This window comes from Neopsephotus bourkii, unplaced genomic scaffold (genome assembly GCF_033783945.1).
Source record: "Neopsephotus bourkii isolate Nb327-2 ecotype Australia unplaced genomic scaffold, CSIRO-AGI_Nbou_v1 NB_234, whole genome shotgun sequence".
NCBI classification, from domain to species: Eukaryota; Metazoa; Chordata; class Aves; order Psittaciformes; family Psittacidae; genus Neopsephotus; species Neopsephotus bourkii.
Genome location: NW_026900744.1, coordinates 11,232,485 through 11,259,027, shown reverse-complemented (window position 1 = coordinate 11,259,027; position 26,543 = coordinate 11,232,485). Strand labels below are relative to the sequence as shown.

The following is a 26,543-nucleotide window of genomic DNA, read 5'->3' as shown; positions in this document are numbered from 1 at the left end:
ATCTTTTAAACTTCTGAAGTCCATACTTTAAGTATCCTACAACTAGCAAACACGCTTTACTGTTCACCTTTTTTCACTGATGCTCATCATGAGTAACTTCTGCTGATTGCCAATTAATCTTTGGTAAATTAAGCAGACCTTAATCTACTTGCTAGCATCTGGGAACATGGGTTGAAGTCTGTGCCTCTAACAAGGACATTACTCAGGATTTTAGTGTTAAAAGAACTCATTTAGTGCTTCTCCCAGTTGTACTGCGTTTAATTGGAATTCCTTTTAGGGATCTGCAGAGGTTCCTTATTATCCTTCAGACTTACTTTAGAGCAAAGAAGCATGATAACTGCTGTGATATGGTACAGTTGTCTCTTTTAATGATAAATAATATCTAAATATTTCATTTGCTCCCAATTTTCTTATGTTAATTACTGTTTCTTGTAAGAATTTCATTAGGAACATAGCTTTTGGGAACAGGAACTGTATTTTTGTCCATTAATGAAGCATTTTTTGTGGAATTCTGGTCTGTGCTTAGAGCATCTGTGTGTTTCATAATGCTGTTAATGTTATGTACTCTTTATAGTAAGTGTATTGAGAATTCCCAAATCTTTGATTGTGAAGTCAAGCCATGATTATGATGATGAGGAGGAGGATTGAAGAATTCATTCGTACCTTCATAAAAATATATTAAAATTAGTTTAGATTACAGAATTGGTCCTTACCAGCATGCTTTCAAGGGTGCCATTTTTTTCTTCTGTCCTTGTATGTTTTGCAGTCAGTTTATTATGTACACAAGACTGTTAGACAGAGATCTATTCCTCTTTAACAACTGATTGGGAAATACTTTAGTTAAATGAGTTGAGGAGTATAAGAAAAGGAAACTTCATTTCTTACTGGCTTTGTAGGCTGCTAACATTGTGGTCTTGGAAAATACAGCCAATGAGTAGATTAGTTGAGTGCTAGCAGAAATGCTTATTATTTTTCCTAACAGAATATTAGAATTAACGATGCTCCTCCATCTTTTTCCAAGAGATAAAATCACATGAAGTGTTAAATCTCTTTCCAGCTAAAAATGACAGCTGCTGTTACTTCAAAAATCAAACTTGTTAAAAACACTGTGCTCTGGCTTCCGTGTTCCTGTGTGTTCATTTGTGCTGATAAATTGCATTGGATTAGTCACGGGTTATTTGGTTTGATCTGGCCATTCTTGCAAGCAAGACTTCTGTGTTATCTTGTTTTTTGGAGAGAGGAAGAATTAGGAGATCCTGGTTTTATAAAACCTTGCTCAGTCATTCCATCATTCTTTCATGCTTCAGGGTGGTACTTATAACTCCAGTACTTGTAACTCTCTCTCAGGTACCTGTTTGCGTTGCAAATCAAGAGAGACTTGGCAGAGGAACGACTGACCTGCAGTGACAATACAGCTGCTCTTCTGGTCTCTCACCTTCTCCAGTGTGAGTATCTCAACTGTGTTTGACATCAGGTGATGTTGCCATTGCTGACCTGAGTTAAATAGCACACAGAATCTTTCATTAACTAGAAGCATTTTCTGTCTCAAGGGTAATTCCTTCTCTACATGTAGTAAACCTGTTAATTTTGAACACCGGGATTCTCATCAGGGCTTGCTGTGGTGACGAACAGCTTGTGCTGATGTGTGAGATCACTTTGGCTTTATGGAGACTGTATGAAACCAAACACCTTGCATGTTGTCTGCTTTCCCTGTCTCTGCAAACTGGATCACTAGCATGCTTTATCTTCCAGACAGCTGCTCCCATCTGCCTCTGAGCATCCTTGGCTTCATTTCTCACTTTCCCTGTGGCTGGGGTGATAAGCGTATAGAGACTAGGCTGAAGTAAAACTAGACATGTGCCAGGACAAGTTCAACAGTAGGATCATCAGCAGCTTTCCTCTTTGCTGGGAATGAAAATGGAAATGGGAAGCAATTAATTTGGGAGCTCCCCATGTTGCTGCTTGCTTAGTCTGTACATGCCTAAACACCTGAAACATGGTCTTTAAGAAGAGCAGGTTGAAAAACATGAATGCGTTCAGACACCAAATCAGCCAGAGCAGCTGCCAAATGATAGTGTTTACAAATCTGTAACCTGAGCTGCAGAAATGGGGTTTTGTGCCTCCTTCCTGGGTTGAAACTAAACCTGCACTGCTAAATGGTTATTAGTTATCTAATATAATCTAATATAATAATACACTTATAATAATATTACTTATAATAATATTACTTATGGTGATTTCATTATGAGAGCAAATCTAAGTTGTTTGTGTGCTGTCAGTGAGCGACATGGTTAAACTTTGCTCATGATTTTCCAGCAGTGCAGTGTGGAGCTAGTGAGCAAATCTCAGTGTCTGGCCTTGCTTGGTTTGCTTCTACTGTTCTAGAAAATCAGAAGTGACAAAGAATATGATTCTTTTTAAGATAAACTATTTTACAGAAGTGCCTTTCAATTTTCTCTCTTGTTTCCTCTGCTGGCTTGATTTTAAGCAGGATATTGCTGTGTTCTCTTAAAGAGCAGCTGCTTTGAATGGGATTATTAGTTCACATAGTCGTCTCCTTTCTATGACAGTAGTGGATAGCAGATGTTATGGGGAAGGCCTCTGAAACAGAGCAAGCATGTAGCAATACTTCCTTTGCTTCATCCATCCTGTAATGTTTGCATGTGGCCTTTGTAAGTTGAAGATTGACTCTGCATCTCTTCAAGTTGCCCTTGATGAATTTTGCTTCCATGTATTTGTCTAACTTTTGAATTTGCTTACGTTTCTGGCATCCTTCCATGCTAATGAGCTTCACAGCTTAGTTTTTTGCAAGGTTTGTAGGATAACATATATCCTTTTGTCTTTTTAAAACTTTTGCATTTTAATTTAATATTGTAACTTTATATTTCATTATCACAAAAGTGTAAATAGCTTTTTTAAATGTATTTATTGAACTCATAGTTTTTATATACATGTGCCATACATTCTGCCTGCCTCGTGCTTTTCTTTCCCATGCCAAAGATTTCTGGTCATTTCACGTCTTAATCAGATGGAAGCTGTTCTGCACTTTTGATTTATGCTTTTTAGTTCTGTAAACCTCTTCCTAAATCCACAGCATGATTTCTGAAAGGTGTGGATGTGTGAAGGGGAAACCAAAATTCAAGATGTAGGCACTGTGGGAATGTACAGTCACATAACATTGCTTTCTCTTTTGCCATGTATTTATTTTCTGCAATACCCAACATGTAATATGCCCTCCTGCCAAGTAGGCTTGTTCATAACTGTTTTACATCTATTTAGAAAACTTAACTTGAAATATGCTGGTTTGGTATGAGATACCTGTAACAAAGAAATGTTTAGATCACCTCGCAGGCCTTCTACAAGTCTCACATCTTTGACTGTAAAGAAGTCAAAGTGTGAATTTTCCAAACAATGTTGAAATGCTGCTGTAATCCCCAGGAAGTCTGCTTGGGATAAATGTGAATGTTTTGTAAAATGAAGCTGGGTACACAGTGTGATGCACAGATTTGTAGCACTTAACGGAAAATACATTCTGGCTATTGGGATCTCTGTAATTCCTTACCAAGTATTTTTGGTCATTGTTCCTTTTCCATTATTTCTTAGTATTCTAACAAGGTTTTGTTTTCTGTAATAGCTGAAATAGGAGATTTTGATGAATCAGAGGATCGAGAACACCTTAAAACAAACCAGTATTTTCCAAACCAGGAAAGAATTGAAGGAAAGATTCTGGAGTTCCACAGGAAACATGTGTAAGTCAGAATTAATGTATACCCTTACTATGTACTTCTGGGAAGCAGGTGGACTGGCTTGGTGGAGGTCAAGTACACTGCACAATAGGATGGTGTTAAGGTTGTGTAAGTTAAATACCAGTTATATCTAGCAAGTAAAGTTGGATGTAATGATTGTTACATAGTTAGGACCAAGTTGTTGGGTGGTAATTTTTCTCAAGTGATTTTTTTCAGCTTACCTTTAATAACATTTCGCAAAGAGCTATCATGAGCTTATAAGAATGGTTTTAGGCAAAATCATTCTTCAGAATATCCAATCTACAAAGTTTAGGTTCAGCTTGTCATCAAATGCATAGGCCTTGCTTTTTTCCAAGTTATTAAAAAACAATTGCATTGTGCTCATTCTATGTATTAAACATAACGAAGATGTAGAAGGATGGAGGGAGTGGCAAAGAAATAACTTTTTATCAGAGTTTATGCAATACCTCATCTTACAGCTGGAGTATTTTTAAATAAGTAAAGTTTCTTGGGGACAAAGAAACTATTTGCCACAAATATAAATTAATTCCAACACACGGTCAGGAACTGCATAAATGAGTGCTTTATTATTTGAAATTCCAACTTCTTCCACTGTGCACATTCAGTGTATAGTAAGGTCATCTGAAGGGGGCCTATAGGGATGCTGGGGATGGACTCTTCATTAGGGACTGTAGTGATAGGACGAGGGGTAATGGGTTAAAACTGAAACAGGGGAAGTTTAGATTGGATATAAGGAGGAAATTCTTTCCTGTTAGGGTGGTGAGGCACTGGAATAGGTTGCCCAGGGAGGTTGTGAATGCTCCATCCCTGGCAGTGTTCAAGGCCAGGTTGGATGAGGCCTTGGGTAATATGGTTTAGAGCGAGGTGTCCCTGCCCATGGCAGGGGGGTTGGAGCTTGATGATCTTAAGGTCCTTTCCAACCCTAACTATTCTATGATTCTATGTGTTTCACAGTCTAATCTGTCTGGCTTTAAAATGTGAAGATGTATTCAGTGTGTGCAGTGTAAGTAAGTAAGTAAGCAAGCTTGGTAAGTAAGCAGGTTTGGAATAGACAATCGTAGAATGGTTCGAGTTGGAAGGGACCTTAAAGCTCATCCAGTTCCAACCCCCTGCCATGGGCAGGGACACCTTCCACCAGACCAGGTTGCTCAAATCCCTGTCCAGCCTGGCCTTGAACACTGCCAGGGATGAGGCAGCAACAGCTTCTCTGGGCAACCTGTGCCAGTGCCTCAGCACCTTCACAGTGAACAATTTTTTCCTAATACCTAATCTAAATCTCCCCTCTGTCAGCTCAAAGCCATTCCCCCTCATCCTGTCACTACATGCCCTTGTAAAAAGCCCCTCTCCAGATTTCTTGTTGGCCCCTTTAAGCACCGGAAGCTGGTCACTCTCCTTTTGATGCAGCCCAGGACACAGCTGGTTTCTGGGCTGCAGGCGCATACTGCCAAGTCATGCTGAGCTTCTCAATGACCAACACCCCCAAGTCCTTCTCGTCAGGGCTGCTCTCAATCCAGTCTCTGCCCAGCCTGTATTCGTGCTTGGGATTGCCCCGACCCAGGTGCAGCACCTTGAGCTTGCTCTTGTTGAACTAAATGAGGTTCAACACTGTCCCAGCTCTCCGGCCTGTCCATGTCTGTCTGGATGGCATCCCTGTCCTACAGTGTATCAGCCACACCACACATCTTGATATTGTTGGCGAACTTGCTGAGGGTGCACTCAATCCCACTGTCCCTGTCGCCAATAAAGATGTTGAACAGCACCAGTCCCAGTACCGACCCTTGAGGAACACCACTTCTCATTGATCTCCATTTGGACATGGAGCCAGTGACCACAACTCTTTGAGTGTGACCATTCAGCAAATTCCTTATCCACCATATGGTCCATCTGTCAAATCCATGCCTCTCAAGTTTAGAGACAAGGATGTCATGCAGGACAGTGAGTGTCAAATGCCTTGCACAAGTCTAGGTAGATGATGTCAGTCTCTTACCCACCAGTGCCGTGGCCCCATCACAGAAGACCCACCAGATTTGTCTGGCACCATTTGCTTTTAAGTGAAGCCCTGTTGGCTGTCACCAATCAGCCCTATGTTGTCCATGTGCTTTATCATAGTTTCCAGGAGGATTTGCTCTAGGATCTTGCCAGGCACCAAGGTGAGACTGACAAGTCAACATATGATGCTTGTGGAAGGGTAGTCAACCTCCAGGGAGGTTCTCTTATGACCAAAATACTACTTGGAAGATCAGGGTTTGCATTCTGTATTTGCTACAGCTTTTAAGCACATGGTGTTAATATTGCTGAGAAATTCCTGATTGTTCCCAACCATAATGGCCCTAATGTTGGTTATGCAGTCCTTGGAGGCAACAGGTTAAATTAAGACAAAGTGTTTGATAAAATGGTGACAGAGGTTTGATTTCACCCATTGGGTGTAGTTTTTGAGACCTTCCATATTAGGATTTAACAGTTTGAAGTGCTTTTGTTAGCTGTAAATATCCACCTGCACAGTTTCTTATGGTTGTGTGTTTTAATCTGAATACTATATTAGACATCTAAATTCTCCTTTTGCTCTGCGGTTGTTGCTGACTGACAGAACAAGGATGTTTTTCAGGCAGCATCTGTGTTCAAGGCTAAGAAACATACTGTGTTATTAGAAAATCAGTTCCTAAGAACTTCAGCAATTCTTTTTGTGATCACTCATTTCCAGTTATACTGAATTACCAGTACTGATGGGATTTCAATTTCAATTCTCGGTGAAATCAGGTGTTTGTTACTTTTTTTTTTGCATTTGAACCCTTGAGGTGCGTGTGGAAACAGTGAGGGAACAAACACGTTGTTTTGAAGTGATTTTGAAGTAAAATGAAATGTGTGCTGGGGCTCTTCACCTTAGGAGATAGTGGCTTGAGAAAGGAAACCACTAATTTGGTAGAAATATGTCATTATTTTTCTTATGTCAAAAGAACTGAAACAATTAGACAATGACTTCAAATGGTTAAAGGAGGAACATCCTCATACAGCTCGTAAGACCATTGTGAAACTTACTGATTCAAGGTGCTGTGGAGTCTAAAGGTACAAATGGCTTCATGAAGGTTTAGACACGGTTGTGCAGTACAGGCTGATTGCTTTAAAATTTGAGAAGAAACGTGGGTTTTGTAGTTCTGGGGTAAGTTACATCCAAACCATCTACAGAACAGCCCTTTGTTAATCACATGCCCGGATCTGAGTTGCTTTTGCTCGTGGGGAATTTTCTTGGCTTCCTTTTCTGATGGAAAGGTCGTGACTGTCTCCTGAGTCAGTGAGGGACTGGTAATTCTACTAATTAGGGTTGAGCTTTTGTTTCAAACAAGTGACTTCTAATTGTTCTTTAGAGTAAGGAAAGTTTGTATTTTCGCTTGTCAGGAAGAAGTCAGTGGAAGGTTAATGCAAAAAGATTCCATGTTTTGTAAGTGTACTTTTCATTAGCTTAATGAAAATTGCATCTAACACAGCCATGTTATTAAAATGATTGCAAATCTTATTTTAAGGCAGTGTTTTGGAAGTGTACATTCAAGCCATGTTAAGATTAAAAGCTGATGTGTGTGGTTAGAAATGGTTACAACAGAACATTAGTGATACCTGAGTACCTCGAACTCATGTTTCCAATTGCCCCGTGCCTTTGGAAAAATTTTTGTTAGAGAGACGTAATTTTGGAAGCACTGCAATCCTAAAAATAGCTTTGACTTCCTTACACGTCTCCTCTCGCTTCCCTTGCCCAGGCAGTATTGGCCACCCTTTTCCATTTTTAGTAGTTGTGAAGGTCCTGTGTTTTCTCAGAACGCATCCACATTTTTTTCCCTTGTTCCTGTTAGAAGGAGCAAGCAGGAGTGTGGACCTTGGGCATTTGCCTCCTTGGTCATGGGCAGTCCAGTTAAATGGACAAAATGCTTCTTATTATCCCTGTGCATCATGTTTCTTTTTTTTTTTTCTAATCTTTATTTCCTTCAGTTGACATTATTTCCCCACTCTGGCTTCAGAAGACTGGTGTTTTCTTCCACTGATGATTGCTTTTGACAGAGGCTTCTTACATAAACAGAGCCTACAGGGATAAGAAACCATTTCTGGTAGGATGGCTCATCTCTACATTACGACTGCATCATCTTATTTCTGCCTCAGTTTTCCTCCTCAGCACCCCTACTCATACACCAGTGTTCAGGTGGTTTCTGTGTTGTATCAAGCCTGGAGTTTCAATTTGACTTTCTTGGGCTAGAGTTGCAGCAGGATCCTTCCAGTACCGTACGTGAGTTGGGGGAGCAGGAGGATGTGTACGGCTTTGCAGAGGGTGTTCAGTCCTTTTGGATGACGCTATGGAGTGTCTCTTCACATTAGAGAGTTGTGGTTTGATGTTAATCTTTATTCTTTTTATTGCTTCACTGTAGCTACCATTAGAAATGGCAGAAGAATGTAAACCTGAAAAAAACAGAATGCGTGTATCTAATCCAGATAATGTACATCAGGAATGTTTATTCATAAAGATGGGAATTGAAACCTTATTTTCTGTTAAATATACTTTTTTACTTCTTTCTCTTGTACAAATACTTTCTTTTAATTCCACAAATATTGAAAGATGAAGTTTACATTTAAATTTGCAAACGTAGTAACAGTAAACAGGATGAGTTATAGTTTTGGTGTAGCACATTACTTGTTTGCTTCAGCAAAAGCCTGAATTGACTTTACTGATTTTATTTCTGTAGTTTATAAAAGAAAAAAAAAAGTAGTTTATATTTTGAAGATGGTGTATTGGTGGTGGTGCAGTTAAACCTGGCACCCTGGACACTCAAAATGCAGTGGTTTTGCCTTCCTACAAGTAGTGCTAGTAGAATACTTGCTTTGAGGGGAGTGTATTCTAGAATTGAAGGTAACACGATTTGCTTGTGTTCAGATGGCTGTGGGTTTCTTTTTTTGTTTGTGTGTACATAGATAAATCAGGAAAGAAATTGAAGGCTTGATCGATTTATGCTTACCTTTACTGTTATCCCTCATGTCCTGTCACAGCTTCTTAGCCTAGTTGTCTGTAATTTAAATTCTTTAAATTGTTTGTAAATTAGAAAAATGATAACTTCAGGTTGCTACGTAGTCTGAACAATTTCTACACGTGCAGTGTTTGACACTTTATCTTTAAACTTCTTTATAAATCACTGGTTTTAAATGTTGTGTAAATCACTTAACATTTAGCAGCATTTATTTTGAATCCATTGCCCCACAAGTATTGTAGCACACAATCGGTATTTGTCTAAATGTGTATGTGTATGTAAGGGACCTTTAAACTAAAACCTATTGCATTGACAGCAGTTTTTGATGGAAAACACTTGTAATTGATAGTTTGTTGTCCATTGACCTGGAAGATTAAGTAGATTTATCTGCTTAATGGATGAGCAAAATTAGACCAGATTGTTTTCAGGCTGGTCTGTGCAGCTTAGTCTGCAGCAAACATCTGAGGGTAATTACTCTCAAACTGTTTCTCCTTTGTAAGTGTTTGTGATATAGGGTGAGTGCCCAACATTGCGACCAGCTTTCCCCACTCAAGGCTCTTCCTTGTTTGGTAGGTACAGGCAGGTCCTGCACATAAAAACTCTCTTAAATCTGGGTTGTTTTTTCAGTTCTTTCTGAGATGTGCTGTGCTTTGGCTCATATCTAATGGAACATAAAATAGCCGTCAGTGGTTCTGCATCACTTGCCTGTTTATGAAGAACTTTTATTACTATATGCCTCCAATTTTCTAGTCACCATTTTATCCTAATTTTTGTTTCCTTTCCCTTCCCAGCCTCCAGTGACCTTAGCATCAGCAGCACCCTATTTAAAAGACAAAGCACCACTTTCATTCTTAATGTCACTCTTTTCAGAAGAATTACAGCAGGAATTAGTGTGGGTGGAAATTACACACAGTGCTCTTAGAGTGTAACTCTAAGAAGCTGTGGCCAAAATTAGTATCTATCATCTACCTTTTTTATCTAATAAGTGTTTAATAAACAGGAACTATGGTATTTGAGCTATTTTGATGCAGGTAAGGAGTCTATGGAGAAATTATGTTAGTAACACATAAAGCCAGTATAAAAACAATTATTCCAGCATTACCCATTTCATTAAGAGGAGGTGAAATCTGCTTTACCTGTTTAAGCTCTTCAACGTAACCAGTTCATGTGGTGGTAACACTGGTAGAAATGCAGCTACAAGACTCTATGTAGTTTGGCAGTTCTTTTTCCATTTAAAGTCGGGTTTTTGTTCCTCTGTGTTTGTTCTTTGCAATCCCTTTATGCATACATGGTCATATAACATTGGCATTTGGGTAGGTTGGCATATGGGCTGAACTTGTAAAGGCAGGAACTTCACTGAATCCCAGCTTTCTGCAGTTGGCAAAATAAATTTTGGATTTCCTGTTGTAGTATTTTAGATTAGTATTTTCCCCTCCAGAATGAATAAGGCAATAGGAAACTGTTGAAATCCTGTTGTGAAGTGTATGTCCATTCAGGCGTACTTTCTCAGTCCGTTTTTGTGTGAGTTATAGTCTCAGGAGCATTTTATTAAGAATCAAAGAAGGATTGTTTCTGCTAACAGCTCCCATTTTTGAAGTGTTAACATACTAAATAAGTTTCATAATTCATTCCTACATGCAGGTAATATGTATTGTCATCATCCCTGTTTCTGATAAATTCAAATGTAATAATCATTCACTTTAATATTCTCAATTTATATTTAAAAGAAATTTCTATGGAGCAAAAAGGTTGTTTAGTCTGAAAAATGACTACAGGTAAGTAGGAGGTATTTTTTTAGGAGCATGCCTAGAAAATCAAGTCAGGGTAGCAGGAAAATGTGTTCAGTACCGACGTTATGCTTGGCACTACATAGGGCACGAAAATAGATCATACTACTTCATCATCTGTTTTAATGAAATGACACACAGATTTATGGAAGGAAGGACATTTCTTGGAAAGCAGGATTTTTAAACTTTGTCTTTTTGCAGGATCCAATCTGTTTTCAGGACTAGATGGTTGTAAATAGAGTAATAATTTTTATTCCCCTTGTCTTCCTTGTACCTTACATGCTAATGCACTTGGAAATGCAGGAACAGTGCAATCAATGCACTGGCATAGGTGGCTCGTGGAAGAACCATAATATTTATTATTTCTAATCATTTTCAGTGGAGATGCAGGGATCACTTTATATAACTGTGGCTGAAGCAGTGTCACCAGTCCTAGTGTCCTGGCAGGTCCTGTGCTACTTGTGTTTCTGTGGAGTGAGCAAAGGAGAAGGGCCTCCTGCTGTAGCTAGCTCAAGTGGACTGTCTTCACGTGGGCTCTCGTCTGTGTGCAGGCTCTGCTGTGTAGCTGCAGTTCATGGTCCATGGCCACCCCTCCCTTTCCTGAGCACCAGCTGAAAAATGCACTGTAATCCAGTAAATTCCCCCTCGTGGAAAAAAAAAGGGTGTGGAGGGGTGGGGGCAGGAGCTGTTTTGTCATGCAGGAGAACAAAATGTCAGTTGTTTGACTTCAGCAGACTTGTGGAGAAGTAAATGAAGGCTGAATCTGTGACTGGTGTGAGCCAGAGTCTGTAACAGTCACTGTATTGATTGCCTGGGCTTTGTGCATGCTCAGAAAGGGGTACTCCATGTGTGTACATCTTCCTCCTGTTTTCAAAGGCATTTCAACAGCAGATTAGTTCTTTTTAAAAATCCTTCTCTGGATTCCTTGGCAAGGAGGAAATTACACAGCCAGAGACTGGGGGAACGCATTGCACCCCGTAGTACTAGCGTGAGAATTCTGATGCAGTCCCGAAACCCCACCTGAAATGGGTCATTCTGTTGCAGTATTAGTTTTGTTTCTGTTGTGCTGGGTGTGCAGCTCTTTCATCTCTACTTTTATCTGATTAATACTGATGTGTATGCAAGCAAGCAGAAGAAGGAGCATTGTGGAATAAATTCAGGTTTGTTTGACTTTATTGAATCTAAACTGAAAAAGCTGTGGACTAGTTAGTTGTTTCAGTGCCTCTGTATGAGGGATAAATTTTAGGTTGGTCATTTACTGCTGTATATTGTTCCTATTACAAAAGTTTTGGTGTAATACTTGGAGTGAAACTGCTCAACTAAGTGAGAGAGAGAATTCTCATTTGGTGCCAGAGTTAAGACTTAAGTGCATTGGCAATGTTTGCAATATTGCAGAATCAGATTGCTCTTAAAACTGATTTATTCTTCTTCCTCATTATAGGGGTCAAACTCCTGCTGAATCAGATTTTCAAGTGCTTGAAATTGCTCGAAAACTGGAGATGTATGGCATCAGATTTCACCTTGCATCCGACCGTGAGGGCACCAAAATTAATCTAGCTGTCTCACACATGGGTGTGCTGGTATTCCAGGTAACGTGGGGAGGGCAGGCTGGGTACATGTGTCAGCCTTTCCGCTAGCACCTCTTGGGAGTAAGTCTCATTATAACTTCAGGTGTCTCTAATTGTTTTTAAATATAGCAATTTTTTATGGTTAAGGGAGTGTCAGTTAAGCCACCCAGATATTGTTTGGTGCAGTTTGTCCTTGTTGGTGCAGAGAGAGCAGTATCAAACCCAACAGTGACAGCAAAGTAGGAGGGTTTTTGTTGCCTGTTTGAAAGTTATGTATGTGTTCAATGAAAATCATCAGTTTGTTTGGTACAGCCCTTGAACTCAAGTCTGTAAATCTGGGATTTCAGTTCAGTTTCCCTTGTTTTAATGTTACAGTGTGGTTTTGCTGGGATAGTGTTGCTCTTAGTTTACAGAACTGCTGTTTCATTGAAGTGATCGGACCACTTAGAATTACTGGTTTTGTTGTATTAAATAGGCAATTCAGTGATGAGAGTTCTATTTATGAATGCGATCATACTATTTTCCTCCTCCAGGACACACAACACAGCTTACCTACTAGATATTTCCTTTTGGAGACTTATTCTGCATTCATTCTGTGTTTCATGTTCTCTTGTTACTCTGGGTCAGCTTCTCTTTGGAGATGCATCAGCCACTGCAGTTCCTCTCAGTCCTTCTCAGTGGCCTCTCAGCCCCCTGGGTTTTCCATCATTTCAGCTCTTTTGGGTCTTTCTCTTGAACTTCCATTTTCCCTCTCTTTCCTTATAGAGGATAACAGGAGAATTGATGCGGTAGTGAGTGCTGACAGGGTCCTTCTCTGAGGCTTTTGGAGTCAGTGGTACACAGAAGGGATGTCTGATGTAGGGCAGCAGGGTGAAGGCAGAGTCTGGTTTTATTCTGGTTTTAGCCAAATAAGCAGGCTTGTGAGCAAGGAGTATTCCTTGCACATTTTGCAAGTAGTCCTCCATATACTGTTAGTGCTGAATGATGAAAATCAGCTTGGAGGAGGGTGTCTAGAGTTCTGTCCAGAGCAGAAGGAAAGCAAGTGAAATAAAATGAAACCATCTTTCTTGTACCATAAAATGTCCTGAATATTGATGGGGTTGAAATGTTCCTTTCCCATCTGGTTTTCTAGGTTTTCATTCGGTTTCCTAAGTGTCTGCACAGAGATCACAGACATCACACACTTGTAGCTGTCTTTGTACTGGAAGATAAAATTGCTTAAGGGAATATTGTCACCAGAAATAAAAATCCAGTAGAATAGGCTGGAGAGGGTGGTGCCTGTCCATGCACATGTCTGTATACCTGCAGAACAGACATTTTGTTTGTTGCTCTTAGAAACTTTTGCCAGTTTTTAATTGTTACCATTTTAATTCAGGGGAATACGAAAATCAATACCTTCAACTGGTCGAAGGTCCGTAAGCTAAGCTTCAAGAGGAAAAGATTCCTTGTTAAACTCCACCCAGAGGTCTGTGTAAGTTTTACTATAATAGTAGGCTGGTCAGTGTTGAAAAAAAAATGCATACACTTAATTTTATTATGGAAAATTTTAGAGTTTGTGATTTTGTGAAACAACTTCACTGGGGCAGCCTTGTCTTCAGTTTTCAAGTAAAAATCTTCCTTTCTCACCCATGTCTCTCTTCTTAGATATTTTTTTTGTGTATCAGCCTGAGCTTATCCTTGTCATAGGCTTAAACATGTGTAAATGTAAGATAGAAAAACAAATTAAAACCAAGTATTTGGTGCATCCTGTCTCAGTACTTTTACTCTGAAAAAAGTTGAGCATTTTTATTTGTACCTATTTGTTCTTTTCCATTTCTCCTCCATTGCCATTCTCTGTGCTGCTTAACTTCTGTGGTTTGTTCCCAGGGCCCATATCAAGATACACTGGAGTTTCTTTTGGGAAGTAGGGATGAGTGTAAAAACTTCTGGAAAATCTGTGTTGAGTATCACACGTTCTTTAGGCTCTTTGATCAGCCAAAACCAAAGGCTAAAGCAGTGTTATTCACCAGAGGATCATCATTCAGATACAGGTAGGGAGAAACATAACAGATTCATTAAAGCTTGAATTCCTTATATCTTAGAAAATGAGATCAAAAAGGAAAACTATTCTTAAGTCATTCCATCTGTCATTCTGATCCACTGTGTTTCATAATGTTTGTACTTTTGTTGGGTTCACAGCGGACGAACACAGAAGCAACTAGTGGATTACATTAAGGACAGTGGGATGAAGAAAACCCCATATGAAAGGTACATACAAATACCTTTTTAAGGTGAAATGTATTTGACACTTTCATAGTGCATATTTCCTAAATCTCAGTGTTTTTAAATGATGCATGGAGACATCTTCATTGGTTGAGTTCTCAGGTACTGAGGTCTACCTCAGATTTAAGGTAGCTGAAATAAATGGAAAAAAAATTATACTGTTGTGATGATTTATGAAGCTTAGGAAAGTTTCAGCATCGCAGTTTAATGTCCATGGACAATATGTGAGTTAGCATCTTAAGTTCAGTATGTTTTGAAGATTCACTGAAATCAGCGAGGACTTGTCTGTACGTCACTGTAGCTGTGCAAGTAGCCAGTGGTAGAGCACATAACTGATTTTGGGAGCTGCAAGCCTCAAACTGTGCCCTTAAATACTAATGAATTTCTAAACTTATAATTAAATAAGTTAAGAATGTGCATTTTAATTATAAAATTGCTTTTTACTTACTTAATGATTAAACCATCCAGTCTACATGTGGGAAATTCCTTATAGTCTTCAATCTGAAAGATTATAGGAACTTCATGGGAATTTATAAAATTTTGTTTATCTATTAATATATACTTCCACTGTCTTAGGCTCTGGCTGAGCTCCTTTTTAATATGAAAGTTTGATTATTTTTTTCTTGTAAATTATTGACACAGAATAAATCTAACCATGAGCCTGATGCAGGATAACACATAGCATTTTGTATGCCATAAATTATATGGTTAACTGAATTGTAACTTGTTTGTACAGTTGCTGCAGATTAACTCATTCTGTTCTTGAAGCCATTCATTTGTAGATGTTTATACTGATGACAAAGGAAGAAGTTAAACTAAGAGTACTATTTAGCCTAGTCTTCTGCCCCAAGTTGCTTTTGAGCTCTCCTTCAGTGGTATGAATGATCTGGATCTTGCTTTATTCCTTTTTTTGTATGATTTTACTCTTGCTTTGTTTAATTTACAACTCTTGTGGCTGGTTCAAGATTTAAAAAAATATGATAAAATACAGCTTGAGATGTTTCTGTTGGCTACTAGAATGGAAGTAGATGAATTGAGAGGGGAGAAGGCTGGTTCATTTCTTGGATACTCACAGAATGCTCTCTGTTTGCAGGAGGCACAGCAAAGTCAGAGCATCCACTCGTGCTTCAAACACAGAAGTGCCAAAGCAGGTCAGTTCTGCAGCATTCTGTATTGCAGTCACGGAAGTTGGCAAACAGCTTTCTGAGATAACAGTGGAGGAGAGGTGATCTGAGTCAATTGTTTGGAATTGCTTTCACTGTTTGATTTTTGTCCCTGATGCGCATCTTCTTCTTGTGAGCGGTACCAGTTTTGATAGTTCTAGCCAGTGGAGTGTAAAGAGAGTAATATTTTCCTTTTCAGAGCTCAGCTTAACTGAAAATAAAATGTCATATTTTCTAATTACTATCTGCCTGCTTTCTGTGGAAGTCTCAAGTTCATTGCATAGATGCCTTCCACAGTCAGTTCCAAGAAAAAAATGATGCATGTTGAATGCAGTTGCTTTACATGCAAGAGGTTAAGGAAGCATCACAGGGTTATGCTGTCACTGTTTTATGCTACTTCCCCCTGTGTATGCCTTTTCAGCAGAGGCTATAAAATGCATGGATTTAATTTTCCATGCAGTTATCAGAATTCAGGAAAAAAGATCTTGCCTCTTACTGGGGCTGCTGGATCTGTTTCTGTATGCAGTTAAATGAGCTCTTCTGAAGCATGTATTCCTTCTTTATCAGGTACTGGATGCTACATTTGGTATTATGTGTTGTAAAAATATTTCTCTGTTGTGTCTAATTTTCTTCTTAGAGTGTCCCATTTATTGAGGGCTTGAGAAGCCCAGGGTCTCCTGCCTCAGCAGCTGCTCCCTTCCACTCAGTTCACTCATCGGCCACTCCTACTCCTGTCCTGCCCATCTTTGCAGAAACCAGCCCTTTGTCTTCGAACCCCCGCGAGCCATGCACAAGGATTCCAGAAAAGAACAGTGCAGCACCAGCAGAAGAAGTTGGGAGGAAGCTGATGCAGCAGCCTGGATCTCCCATGCTCCAAGGTGTTGGGTTTGATAGTGTTGCAGGAAACTGTAACCCTGCTTGTCCTGTTGTTGAGAATGGTTGCCGTTTAGATCTAGATGTAGAGAGGAGTAGTAAGGAGAGCAGGGTTGCTGTTTGTAAAAATGACAATGATGAGGATGACTTTACCACAGGTGTTTTCATTGCTGAACGAGAGCATCAGCATGGCAGTCGGGGTGCCCCTCTTTTCACATTGACAAATTCACAGTTACAGGTGTCAGAGGAATTTATTGATGATGACCCAGCAGAAATTTCCTTTTTTGCTGGTGGCTCTGAGGCATTTTCATATGTGTACAGTGGTTTAGAGTTAAAAGGCTCTGATTTCTCTAAGCATGTGTCAGAGTTGCCTGGCTTAACTACAGATGCCCTTCAGCAAAATACAGTCTCTCCTCAGTCGAGCCCTGACAGATACTCAACTGAAGCTGTAGATATGAATATGGAAGATGAGTTTGAATTTGAAGAAGGGAGCGATTTCAATGGCAATGAGAGACCATCGGATACCTCGGAGCTGTTCAAGGTGAAGGCTCAAGCAAGCAGGATGCAAAGCCTCCTGAGCCCATCCGAAACAAGTTCACTCGTCAACAACCGCTCCGAGAGCAGCTCCCTCAATAACTTGGTGCTGAACGGTGCATCCTCCATTCATGCATACAGCTCTGCGAACCATTCAGAGGCCAGCTCCATGGTGAACTTCCCTGCCTACTCGGTGCGCTCCGAGTCCAGCTCAGCCTTTCAGTTCACAGACATTATTGACCAGCTGGAACAGCTGAGCTGTCCACCTACCACTACAGAAGACTCCAGCAGCACAGACACAGATTCCTGGGACTCTGAAGCTGCTGCGCCACTGGACGTAAACCTTTTTTTTAGTAACCCTTTTGCACAAGCCACCAGTGAAAACATTGCTTTCGATTTTCAGAACAATTTAAAAAATCTCACGCAAGAAGACTGGGCAGAGAAGGCACATGTCAACTGATGCTTGATTTTTGTGATGGATCCCTTTATGCTGTTCAGGCTTAGAACTGAAAAGGTTGTGGTATCAGTCACTTTAGGCATGAACACTCTAATCCAGTGACTGGAGTTTTAATCTCATAACATAGTTGATTTTTAGTTCTACTTTTTCATGTACCTCTTCAGTTTCCCTCAAAGCATCCTAGCTTTGGTGCTGTTTTAAAAGCCTCACACTGCATCTAGAATGTGTTACCATAGGTTACAATGTTCATAAAATACTGCTTTTATGAAAACCCAATGATTGCAGAAAAGTGTCATCCCTGGCACATCACAGACTGCAATACATTGAAGGACTTCTTTGGCTACAAATGTACGTGTAAGTGTCTGGAATAATACGCTGCTCCTCCAACATCTGAATACAACAGTAACTTTTGCACATGCTTGTTAACAGGCAGACGCATCCCATAAGTCAGCTCTTTTCCTGCTCTATGGTGAGAGTCCTCATTTTGGGGCTTTTTATTTGTTTGCTTGTTTCCACAATCAAAAACCAAAAAAGGACAATCTTCAAATGAACTACAAAGGAAAGTTTTAAACTATCAACCTATGCAACGTGTCTGTGGTATACTCAAAGAATGAATAACCTACATGGTAGTTTAGAAGAGCAAATGTGTATGCAATCAAATGAAAATAGCCAAAACATCTTGTGAAGACAATCAGTGTATTTTCTGACTTCAAAGTGCCTTCAGCAGTCTAGCAACAAACAAGTACCCTTCAGCTTTGCAGCAGTTTGGAGATATATGCATAGACTATAAAAGCACTTAATCCCCATTGCATTTTGTCTCACCTTTTTCTTTATTTAATCACTGCATAAAATGCATACAGATTAATTCATGAAAGTGTCCTTTATCTGGGGAATACAGATAGTGGTGGCAAACCCAGTGATAGCTTTAACGTTCTCTTTAAAATTTGGGCTACAATCAGAAACATACCGTGATCTTTCTGAGCAGTTGAGGTGTGAGGAGGAGCCAATACTGTAGAAAACAGAGCTTTACTGCTTTCATGATTATTTTTTTAGTCAGGTGTTTTGATGTGAGACTTCATCTGTAACTTTGAGAGCGTAACTGAAAAGACAGTTACTGAACCAGTCACATCTAATTTAGCAACGTTTATTGGGGTGAAATACTAGAAGTTGTGAAATGCCCTTCCTGCCTGCCAACCTGATGGATTGGAGGGGTGAAATTCTGAGCTGCAGCTTATAATAGCGATTTTTTACAGTGCTTTGCTTTTGTACAAGCAAGAACGTGAAATACAGACCTGTCTGAAACCTTTTGATGGAAGGCTTCATTTCTTTCAACACTTTGGTTTTGGGGTTCCCTGTTGCCCAGTTTTCAGTCTTTTGCAGAGAGAGTGCCCCACTAGTACAGTGACTGCCTCCAAAATAAGCAGTTCATAGTTATAAGCATAGCTCTATGCTTCATATTATTTATATCTGCTTTCTTAAATGTGGACTTGATATAGTGCTAAAAGACCTCAGTTCTTTACTCGAACATTGACAAAATCCTGTTCTTTCTCAAAATTCTGATAACTGCAAGAGAATTCCTCTCAGTGAATGGTAGAATATGAGGAGGTAAAACCTCCTTTCGTCACCCATTTCTTCCAGTTTAGCTTTTACCAAGGTATGATTATTATTCATAGCATTTACTTTTATACTGTGGTTGCTGTGTTTGAGTGGTTCCACTGTCGTTCCAGAGGGAAACCTGTCCCCTTTGTCAGTGGCACAGAAAATCAAAGCACATTTAGCACAAAGTGTTAGTTTGGACCTACAGGAATGTACAGCACTTGATAGATCTTTTTTGTTTAAGTGCTATACTTTATTTTTGTTAAATTTTTTCTTCTGTTGAATGTGTGTTCTGGCTCTTCGTGTGGCTTTATTCGTACCTGTGGAGGTGATGTTGTGGATGTGTAATGTGGCATTTCTAAATAGGCACTTGAAGGAGGTCTTCAGTTGTGCCCAAAGCTGGCACCTTTAAGTATGTTTTAGGTGGTTTGTCTGATTTCCTTCCCACAACTATGTTGTGTTAACTTAAAAAGAAAAACAAAACAGAAAAAAGAAATCTGTCTGCAGACTCTTAGAGGTGGTAGAGCCAGGGACAAATATGTGGATAAAGATTTAGAGAAAGGCTGTTAATGTATTGAGAAAAAGAATCAGGATTCAGTTATTTGTCTATAATCATGTCTGCCTTCATTTCATGTTCTGTGTTCTCAGTCATAAGCATCCTCTCTAAATGTGTTGGAATTGTTTAGTGTGGGAATAAATCCAACTGAACTGTCTAGGTTTTCAAAAGATATTAGGAAGAAGCTGCCTGTATTTTCAGAAACCATGCTTGGCAATCCTGAGAGAAGGCTTGTCAATATGCTCTCTTGCACCACAGTTAGTTTGAAAAGGCGTATGTAGTGTTTTCTTCTTGTATTTTGCAACCGTGCAGATCTTTTATTGGCAATTTTAAATCTCAGGGATTTTTTTAAGGAAATACAAGGTAATAAAGAGTCTTAATGCCCCTTTTGTTTTTGAAAGGAATGGGTGTGACTAGGATCTTGATCTTAGAACAAGATGTGTGGATCCACAGGTGAGGATGTACGTGTACAGAGCTGCTCAGATGAAGGTTTTGGTTATGGCGTCACCAGGAACACTGATCCTTCACATCATCTGACTTCTCTGCATACCTGGATTTAAGGTGCTTGAGCAAAGGTGATGCTGGTCAGCACCTACAAGCTGATACCTTTGCGGGGGGTGCGCACCTGGAGTGTACTTCCAGGCTGTGTGAGAGTTCAGTGCTGCTGCCTGTTGGTTATATCTTTGCTGTTGCTAATTGATAGCATGTAGTTGTCGTGGTTTCTTTCTGGGCTTTTCTGATTTTTCAAAGCTATATGGTTTCTGAGGATATAGTTGCATGTTTAGCTCTGTTGTTTTATTCGTGGTTTCCCAGACAGGCACAGAAGGAGAAAAAACATAGTTTATAAGCAGAGCTTTTAATTATAGTAAGAAAGCTGTGAGAAAAGGTTCTTTATCATTTCCTCAAAAGTGGTAAGTTCAGATTCGCTTTCCAATAGAGGTTTAGAGAAAACCAGCCTGCCTTTATGGGAATGAGATGGTTTGGTGCTTCACAGTGAACTTGAGTACAAATTGGGAGTTACTTCAGTGCAGCAGAGGCATGCCAGGCATCCTCTTATTCCCCAGTGCCTCCTGAGGTGGCAGAGAAGGTGAGAGAAGGAAAGGCTTTCTGTTCTCTGGCCATATCATTTCTCTTTGGGTAGTCTGAGGGAATTGGTGAACTTTGGGGCAGTGTGGTTATTGTCCCAAGTACCAGCATGCTGTTAAGCTTGCAGTGTTACTCCTTGTGGTTTGTTTTGGGTTCTTTTTATGGTGTTGATACTAGTAAAACTTAGTTCTTGGTACTGATTTCTGTGGTAGGAGTAGATGAAAACCTAGGTGCAAACCTTTGCTTGTCCATGGCAAGTGAGTGGTCATCCTCTCCTCTCCCCAATGCTCACTTCTGCAGGTACGTTCGTTCATGTTTGCTTCTTCCCCCATCTGTGGGAGGCTGGGGCAGGACAACATACATAGGTACCTATATTTCTAGTCAAGGTACAGGTTTTAGTGCTGGGTTTCTCCAATACAGACAGCCACTGGGGTTGCCAGGCTTGTTCTCCTGGTCTAGACTGTGTATTCACCAGCTCTTGCAGTGGTGGATCAGTGACGAGTGTGCTGGAGCTATTGCTATTTACCATCCTTCCACTTCTCTGTTTTCCTACTTTAGAAAATACATGTAGCCACAGAAAGCAGGGCAATATTAGTGGCTTTTCAAAATGAGTTAGGGTTTAGCTCTCTTGCAGTCCTCTACTTGCCTTGTTGCAGTGCAACTGAAAGACACTGAGAATTGTGTCTTGAGTGGGTAATGTAATCTGCACCTGTGTAAATCTGCACCTCGTTTCTGCATCTGTGTAAAATACACACTATATATGTGTATACTTACAACCATTCTATGCTTAACACATTTATTAAATGTAAAGCATTACATCAGAGCATTTTTGATCTTCATGTATTCAGTTAGTGGAACTCTTAATTTGCACAAGACACGGGTCGTAGAATATTCTCTGAATCATCTACCACCCAGTTAACCTTGGGTAAACTTTACTAGCCTGTGTTACCTATGGCATGTAGACTTTGTGATTTTAAACTGCTCATTCATTATTAAAGTAATACATGCTGTATATTTTCCAGGACTTACCATATTTTATCTTAGGATGGAATATGGCAATGTATTGATCTGCTCTCAACTTTCATGTTAATTTCCAGTGAATTTTAGAGTTGCTGGGTAATACCAAGTATTGATCTCTTTTTATTCCTGTGTATATTTGTATTGTGGTCATAAGTGATTTTGTTCGAGGTTTTTTTGTTTGGTTTTGGGAGGTTTTATTTTGTTGGTGTCTTGGTTTTGGTTTGGTGTTGGGTTTCTTTCTTCGTGGGTTTTTTGTTTCGGTGGTAGTAGTTTTTGTTTAGTTGCAAGTCTTGATAAAGGTAAGATTTTGTGGAGACTCTAATAAAAGTCATTCTAACTTTATGCTTTTTGGTGCAAACCTGTCGGTAAGTCATTCCCATTATTGTCATTTTGCAAAAAGTTCTAAGCCATAATTGTCCAGTATTAATAGAATGAATGGGTATACAGTACAATTTTCGTTGTAGTCCTCTAGCTGTCACTACCTGTAGTTTTTAGTAGATCTTACATTGCACTTATCACAAATGCTGTGTGTATATGTATGGGTATACATATACATATACATTCTCTGTGCGAATATGGGGAGACTTCATGTTCCAAACCTACCGTAACATCTACTTATTGGTCATCTGCTCTTGAGCTTTCATAGGATTAGTCCACCAGTTGAGCTGTAGCTTTGCAGGTTTCAAATTTGGAGCATGTTTAATTGGACCCGAACTGTGGGAAGGTGTTTCTCTCAGTTTTCCAAGGTCACAATACTGTGCCATTGCTCGATGGCCACCGAGAGCACGGCTTGTGACAGTCCTGTGGGTCAGTAAGAATCCAAATGCCCATTTATCACCATGTACATACAGGTGCCTTGGTTAGAGCGACTCCCCAGTTAAATAGGTGCTACTCTTTTCAGGAAAGGGTTACATTAAGAAAACAGAGGGCTGGAATTTTCAAATTGATCTCTTGAACTTTGTCTCTTTATACCATAAATGTTTTAATGAATTACATGTTGGGATTTTTACTCTTTGTGTCTGTTCAGATTGCCAATTATGAACCTACAGATTTGTACTAATTCATAATTTGAATTGTTTATGCAATAAAATAAGGACGACTTTGATATAAATGACAACATGGGCTTTTTAGCTTTATTTTTCATTACCCTTGTGTTTGATATAGAATAAATATTTGTTCTTCTAGCCAAGGCATCTTAGAGTTTTATTACCAATTTTCTCCAGACAGTTTTCCTCCTGTACCCCTTTGTTGAAAGCCGAGCACAGCTGGGGCAAACATTGGTGTGTGGTTGTCAAATTACTGGTTTGTGTGTACCTTTTGCTTGGGTTACAAATGGGACTAGGAGTTCAGAATTCATTATCACAGTTATGTCTGTTATGGAGACATCTCTTAAGCTGGGTATATCCCTCAGACTCTCTCCTGTACATTTGGTTTTACTGAAGCCTGTTCTTTGTTGCAAGCATAGGGTATGGAGGCAAGTGCGCGTTATCTAGACTGAAAGTTCTCCTTCAGGAGTCTGTGAACAATGTATGGGTATATCCTGTTTTTCTGAATCATGTAAACATTTGCTTAAAAAAAGTCAGCAGTACTTGCCTGTGTTAACAGAGCAGGTTTCTGGACTGTTTGGAATGGAGAATTTTTATTATGCTTTTAAATTATTCTCCACATTTGTTTCCTGAGTTGTAAAACCATGAAAACACTAACTCCTAAAAACTTTGCTTTTCATCAAGGAGGAATTATTGGTCAGAATTGTCTCTGACTTCATTTTGGACATAAGGACATTTTAGAACATAGCAAGTTAAATTCAAACCCTGTAATAGAGTGATAAGCTTCAATAGTTTTGGTTGCAAAATTAAACCAATTTTGTATAGAGTCAAGGAAAATCTGTAGCTAACATAAGTAAGTGATTTATCACAGAATTCCAGACTGGTTTGGGCTAGAAGGGACCTTAAAGCTCATCCAGTTCCAACCCCCTGCCATGGGCAGGGACACCTTCCACTAGACCAGGTAGCTCCAAGCCTCATCCAGCCTGGCCTTGAACACTGCCAGGGATGGGGCAGCCACAGCTTCTCTGGGCAGCCTGTGCCAGGGCCTCACCACCCTCATAGTGGAGAATTGATTTAGGTTGAAACCCTGACCGTTCATTTTAGTGATGATGCAAATGAAGTTTGTGCAGTCATAATCTGAGCCCAAGCAGATCAAAGTTTTCAGTGCAGCATTGAGAGATTTCTGCTCTATTGGGTCTGTCTGAGATAATTTTCCCCACTGCAGTCAGACTGAATATTCACTGTGTCAGTGTAAACGTTTACAGTCTGCAGCTTATAACAACAGTTACACTTACTTTCTTGCCTGCATGGGAAGGGGAAGGTGGCAAAAGAAGGGTGGTTATTTCAGGTCCTGACACAGCCGTAAAACTGGACTCTCCTACAGCATCACATGGAGGTGTATCTTCATGGGTACATACAGTTTCACTGGGGCACATGTCAAGTGCTATAGACATGCTTTAACATGTAATGTGATCATTTTAGTATAATATAAAAAGGAGATCTTTGAATTTAAAGTCTTTTAGATTTTTTTTTAGGCTCTTAGATTGTTTTTGATCGTTTTTTTAATATTCTCTAACTCTAAGCTATCCCTCGTTATTTTAAAGAGAAGATTTGCAGAGGAAAAACGTATTAGTTGTGATATTCTGAAATAAGGTAGACCAGGGATTTTCCACGATTTCAGTTGTAGTTGACTGATTTTGTGACATCAGCTTGCAGAATGCTTGCACTGTAGAAATAATTGGTCTGTGTGTGCAATGGGTTCAGCAGGGCATTGGGCACAGGGGAACTGTGGGCAGGCTCCCATTGTCTCAAGATCAGCCACTGCTTTAGCATAAAAAGAATGTCATCTATTTGAAGCAGTAGTAGTAGTAATAATAAAGTTACATCTTTAAAGGGAATAAACCAGAGGCTCACCTTTGTGATAAGGAGCAAAATTTGAACTTCGCATAGCTTTTAGGACATCTAGTAACGCTCTGTTATTGGGATACTGTTTTTGTTTTCCGTCTTCAAGTTGTTTTAAGCATTCAAGCATAATGCTTACAGAACCAGTACTTGCATTTGATTTTTGTCAGGGTTTGCACTGAAGTCTGAATTTCTGTGTAGAGATTGACTTTAGCTTGGAGAATGCAGTATGTTGAAACATGGAAGCATCCCTCTCAAGAATAGCCCATTTTAATATACTGGAGGATGCTGGTGCCTGCGGGGCAGGGGAGAACATGGTGCACCAGGATTTGATGTCAGAGGAAATAATTCCTGCATTTTCATCTCTGCATGAATTCTACATTGACAGAAAGAGGCTACGATTGCTCTGATTGTTACATGGATTCTCCCTTTGCTGTCCTTCCTCAGGAGAATAAGAGGATCACTGTACATCTAAACTGCTTGGCTGGGAGCTCCCCCCTTGCTGCTCTAGTGGAGAAATACTGTTGGATTCTGAGAATGAAAATGTCAGTACATGCTTGTAACGTCATCTGCCAAGATACGCCATCAGATTGAGTTTATATCAAACACTACATGTTAGCAGGAAGCTAACCCAACTGCTCGTGACACTTTATAGTCCTTTCTAGACAAGACAACTTTCAGAAGTCATATGGACCTTGGCAAGGTCGTTTGCAGAATTTGCTATTTTGACAGCTTTAAGTTGCAGCTGTAACAGCTCCTTCCTGAATTCCTTATTGCTTTTGTCTTAGGGAAATACACATCGGGGTACAGGGTCTCCTCCTCTAACTCTTGGTGTGCAGGGGAGGGCACTCTTGTCCCTGAAGAAGTGATAGGCATTTGCATCTGTAGGTTTGCCCCCTCTCAGGCAGTGAGGAGAAGCCCTGTGCTTTGGCATCTTGGCTGCTGGTTGTTGTTTCAGGCTTCTTGAGGAGCTTCATGTGCCTCATTTTCATAAATCTCTCTGGCTTTGGGCAACAGGGTTCTCGGTGTCAGATACAAATGAGCAAGTGTTTGAAATGAGTTTAATGTCCAACTTCTGTTGGAGGTGATAAAAACTAGAATAACTTGATTGTAATAGTCAGGTGGCAGAGTTTGGAGCAGATTATATCCCTTTTGTTTCCCTTGTATCCGAACATTCTGTTTGTCCAGAAGCAATTCAAGTTACAAATTCTGGAACATGTCGCAACATCGTGGTAAACTCCAAGAATTTAAAGAAGCTCCTCACTTGCCATTTTACTTGGTTTTAAGCTGTTGTTTCGGCATCCCTGGCATGTAAGAGCAAACTTCCAATACACTCCTGTCCCCACAGACGTGAAACAAATGCCAGGCATTGTTGCTTTCCAGTGGTAATATTAAAAGCAGTGGGAACAAAGAAGAGGCTCAGGCAGACACAAAAATCTGGTCCAGAATGACTGTACTCGGCCAGTATGTTAATAGTTAACTCCTCCGCCTCGATGGTCTGAATCTCTTCCAGGTGACTGAGTGCAGCACTGTTTAGCTTCCTGCATTTGTCAATGTGAAAACACGCACTCGGGCTCCCTCGCCATTGTCAAGCTGCCGGCGCCTTGCGGTGGTTTTGCTTCCTGAGCCAGAGAGCAGCAGCAGCTCCTGCCAGGAAGGAATCAAGCAGCTCCTGACTCCTTCTCCTCCAGCACACATGCTCTGTCAATGTGTCAGGAGATACTGGAGAGCTATGGGGGCCAATTATTGTTTTTCATTTTGGAATGATTTGTAGCTGGTCTGGAGTTGGCAGGTTTTGCGTCGCTGTTGATTTTTCCTGGCTTTCATTCAGGCAGGTGATTTAGCGCTTGCTTCTGCTTGTAGCACACAATGAAATCACACTGGGGAGGGCTGTGAGCATGGCTGAGCATTTGAGCAGGGTAG

At 40.0% G+C, this 26,543-nt stretch overlaps 1 protein-coding gene across 5 annotated transcripts in view; it reads left to right on the top strand.

Moving 5' to 3' along the window:
• FARP2 (FERM, ARH/RhoGEF and pleckstrin domain protein 2) overlaps window positions 1-26,543 on the top strand; it is a 73,387-nt gene that overhangs the window by 27,215 nt on the left and 19,629 nt on the right. For 4 of the 5 annotated variants that reach the window (XR_009724194.1, XR_009724193.1, XM_061345267.1 and 1 more), the window contains exons 6-13: window positions 1,348-1,445; window positions 3,635-3,749; window positions 11,999-12,146; window positions 13,501-13,596; window positions 13,992-14,155; window positions 14,304-14,372; window positions 15,481-15,538; window positions 16,188-16,428. Coding sequence is in view for 3 of the 5 variants with exons in the window: in XM_061345267.1 (XP_061201251.1) it covers window positions 1,348-1,445; window positions 3,635-3,749; window positions 11,999-12,146; window positions 13,501-13,596; window positions 13,992-14,155; window positions 14,304-14,372; window positions 15,481-15,538; window positions 16,188-16,428 (989 nt within the window). In the remaining 2 variants the exon portion in view is untranslated. The remainder of the gene's footprint in view (window positions 1-1,347; window positions 1,446-3,634; window positions 3,750-11,998; window positions 12,147-13,500; window positions 13,597-13,991; window positions 14,156-14,303; window positions 14,373-15,480; window positions 15,539-16,187; window positions 16,429-26,543) is intronic. The other variant, XM_061345266.1, reaches the window with a different exon arrangement.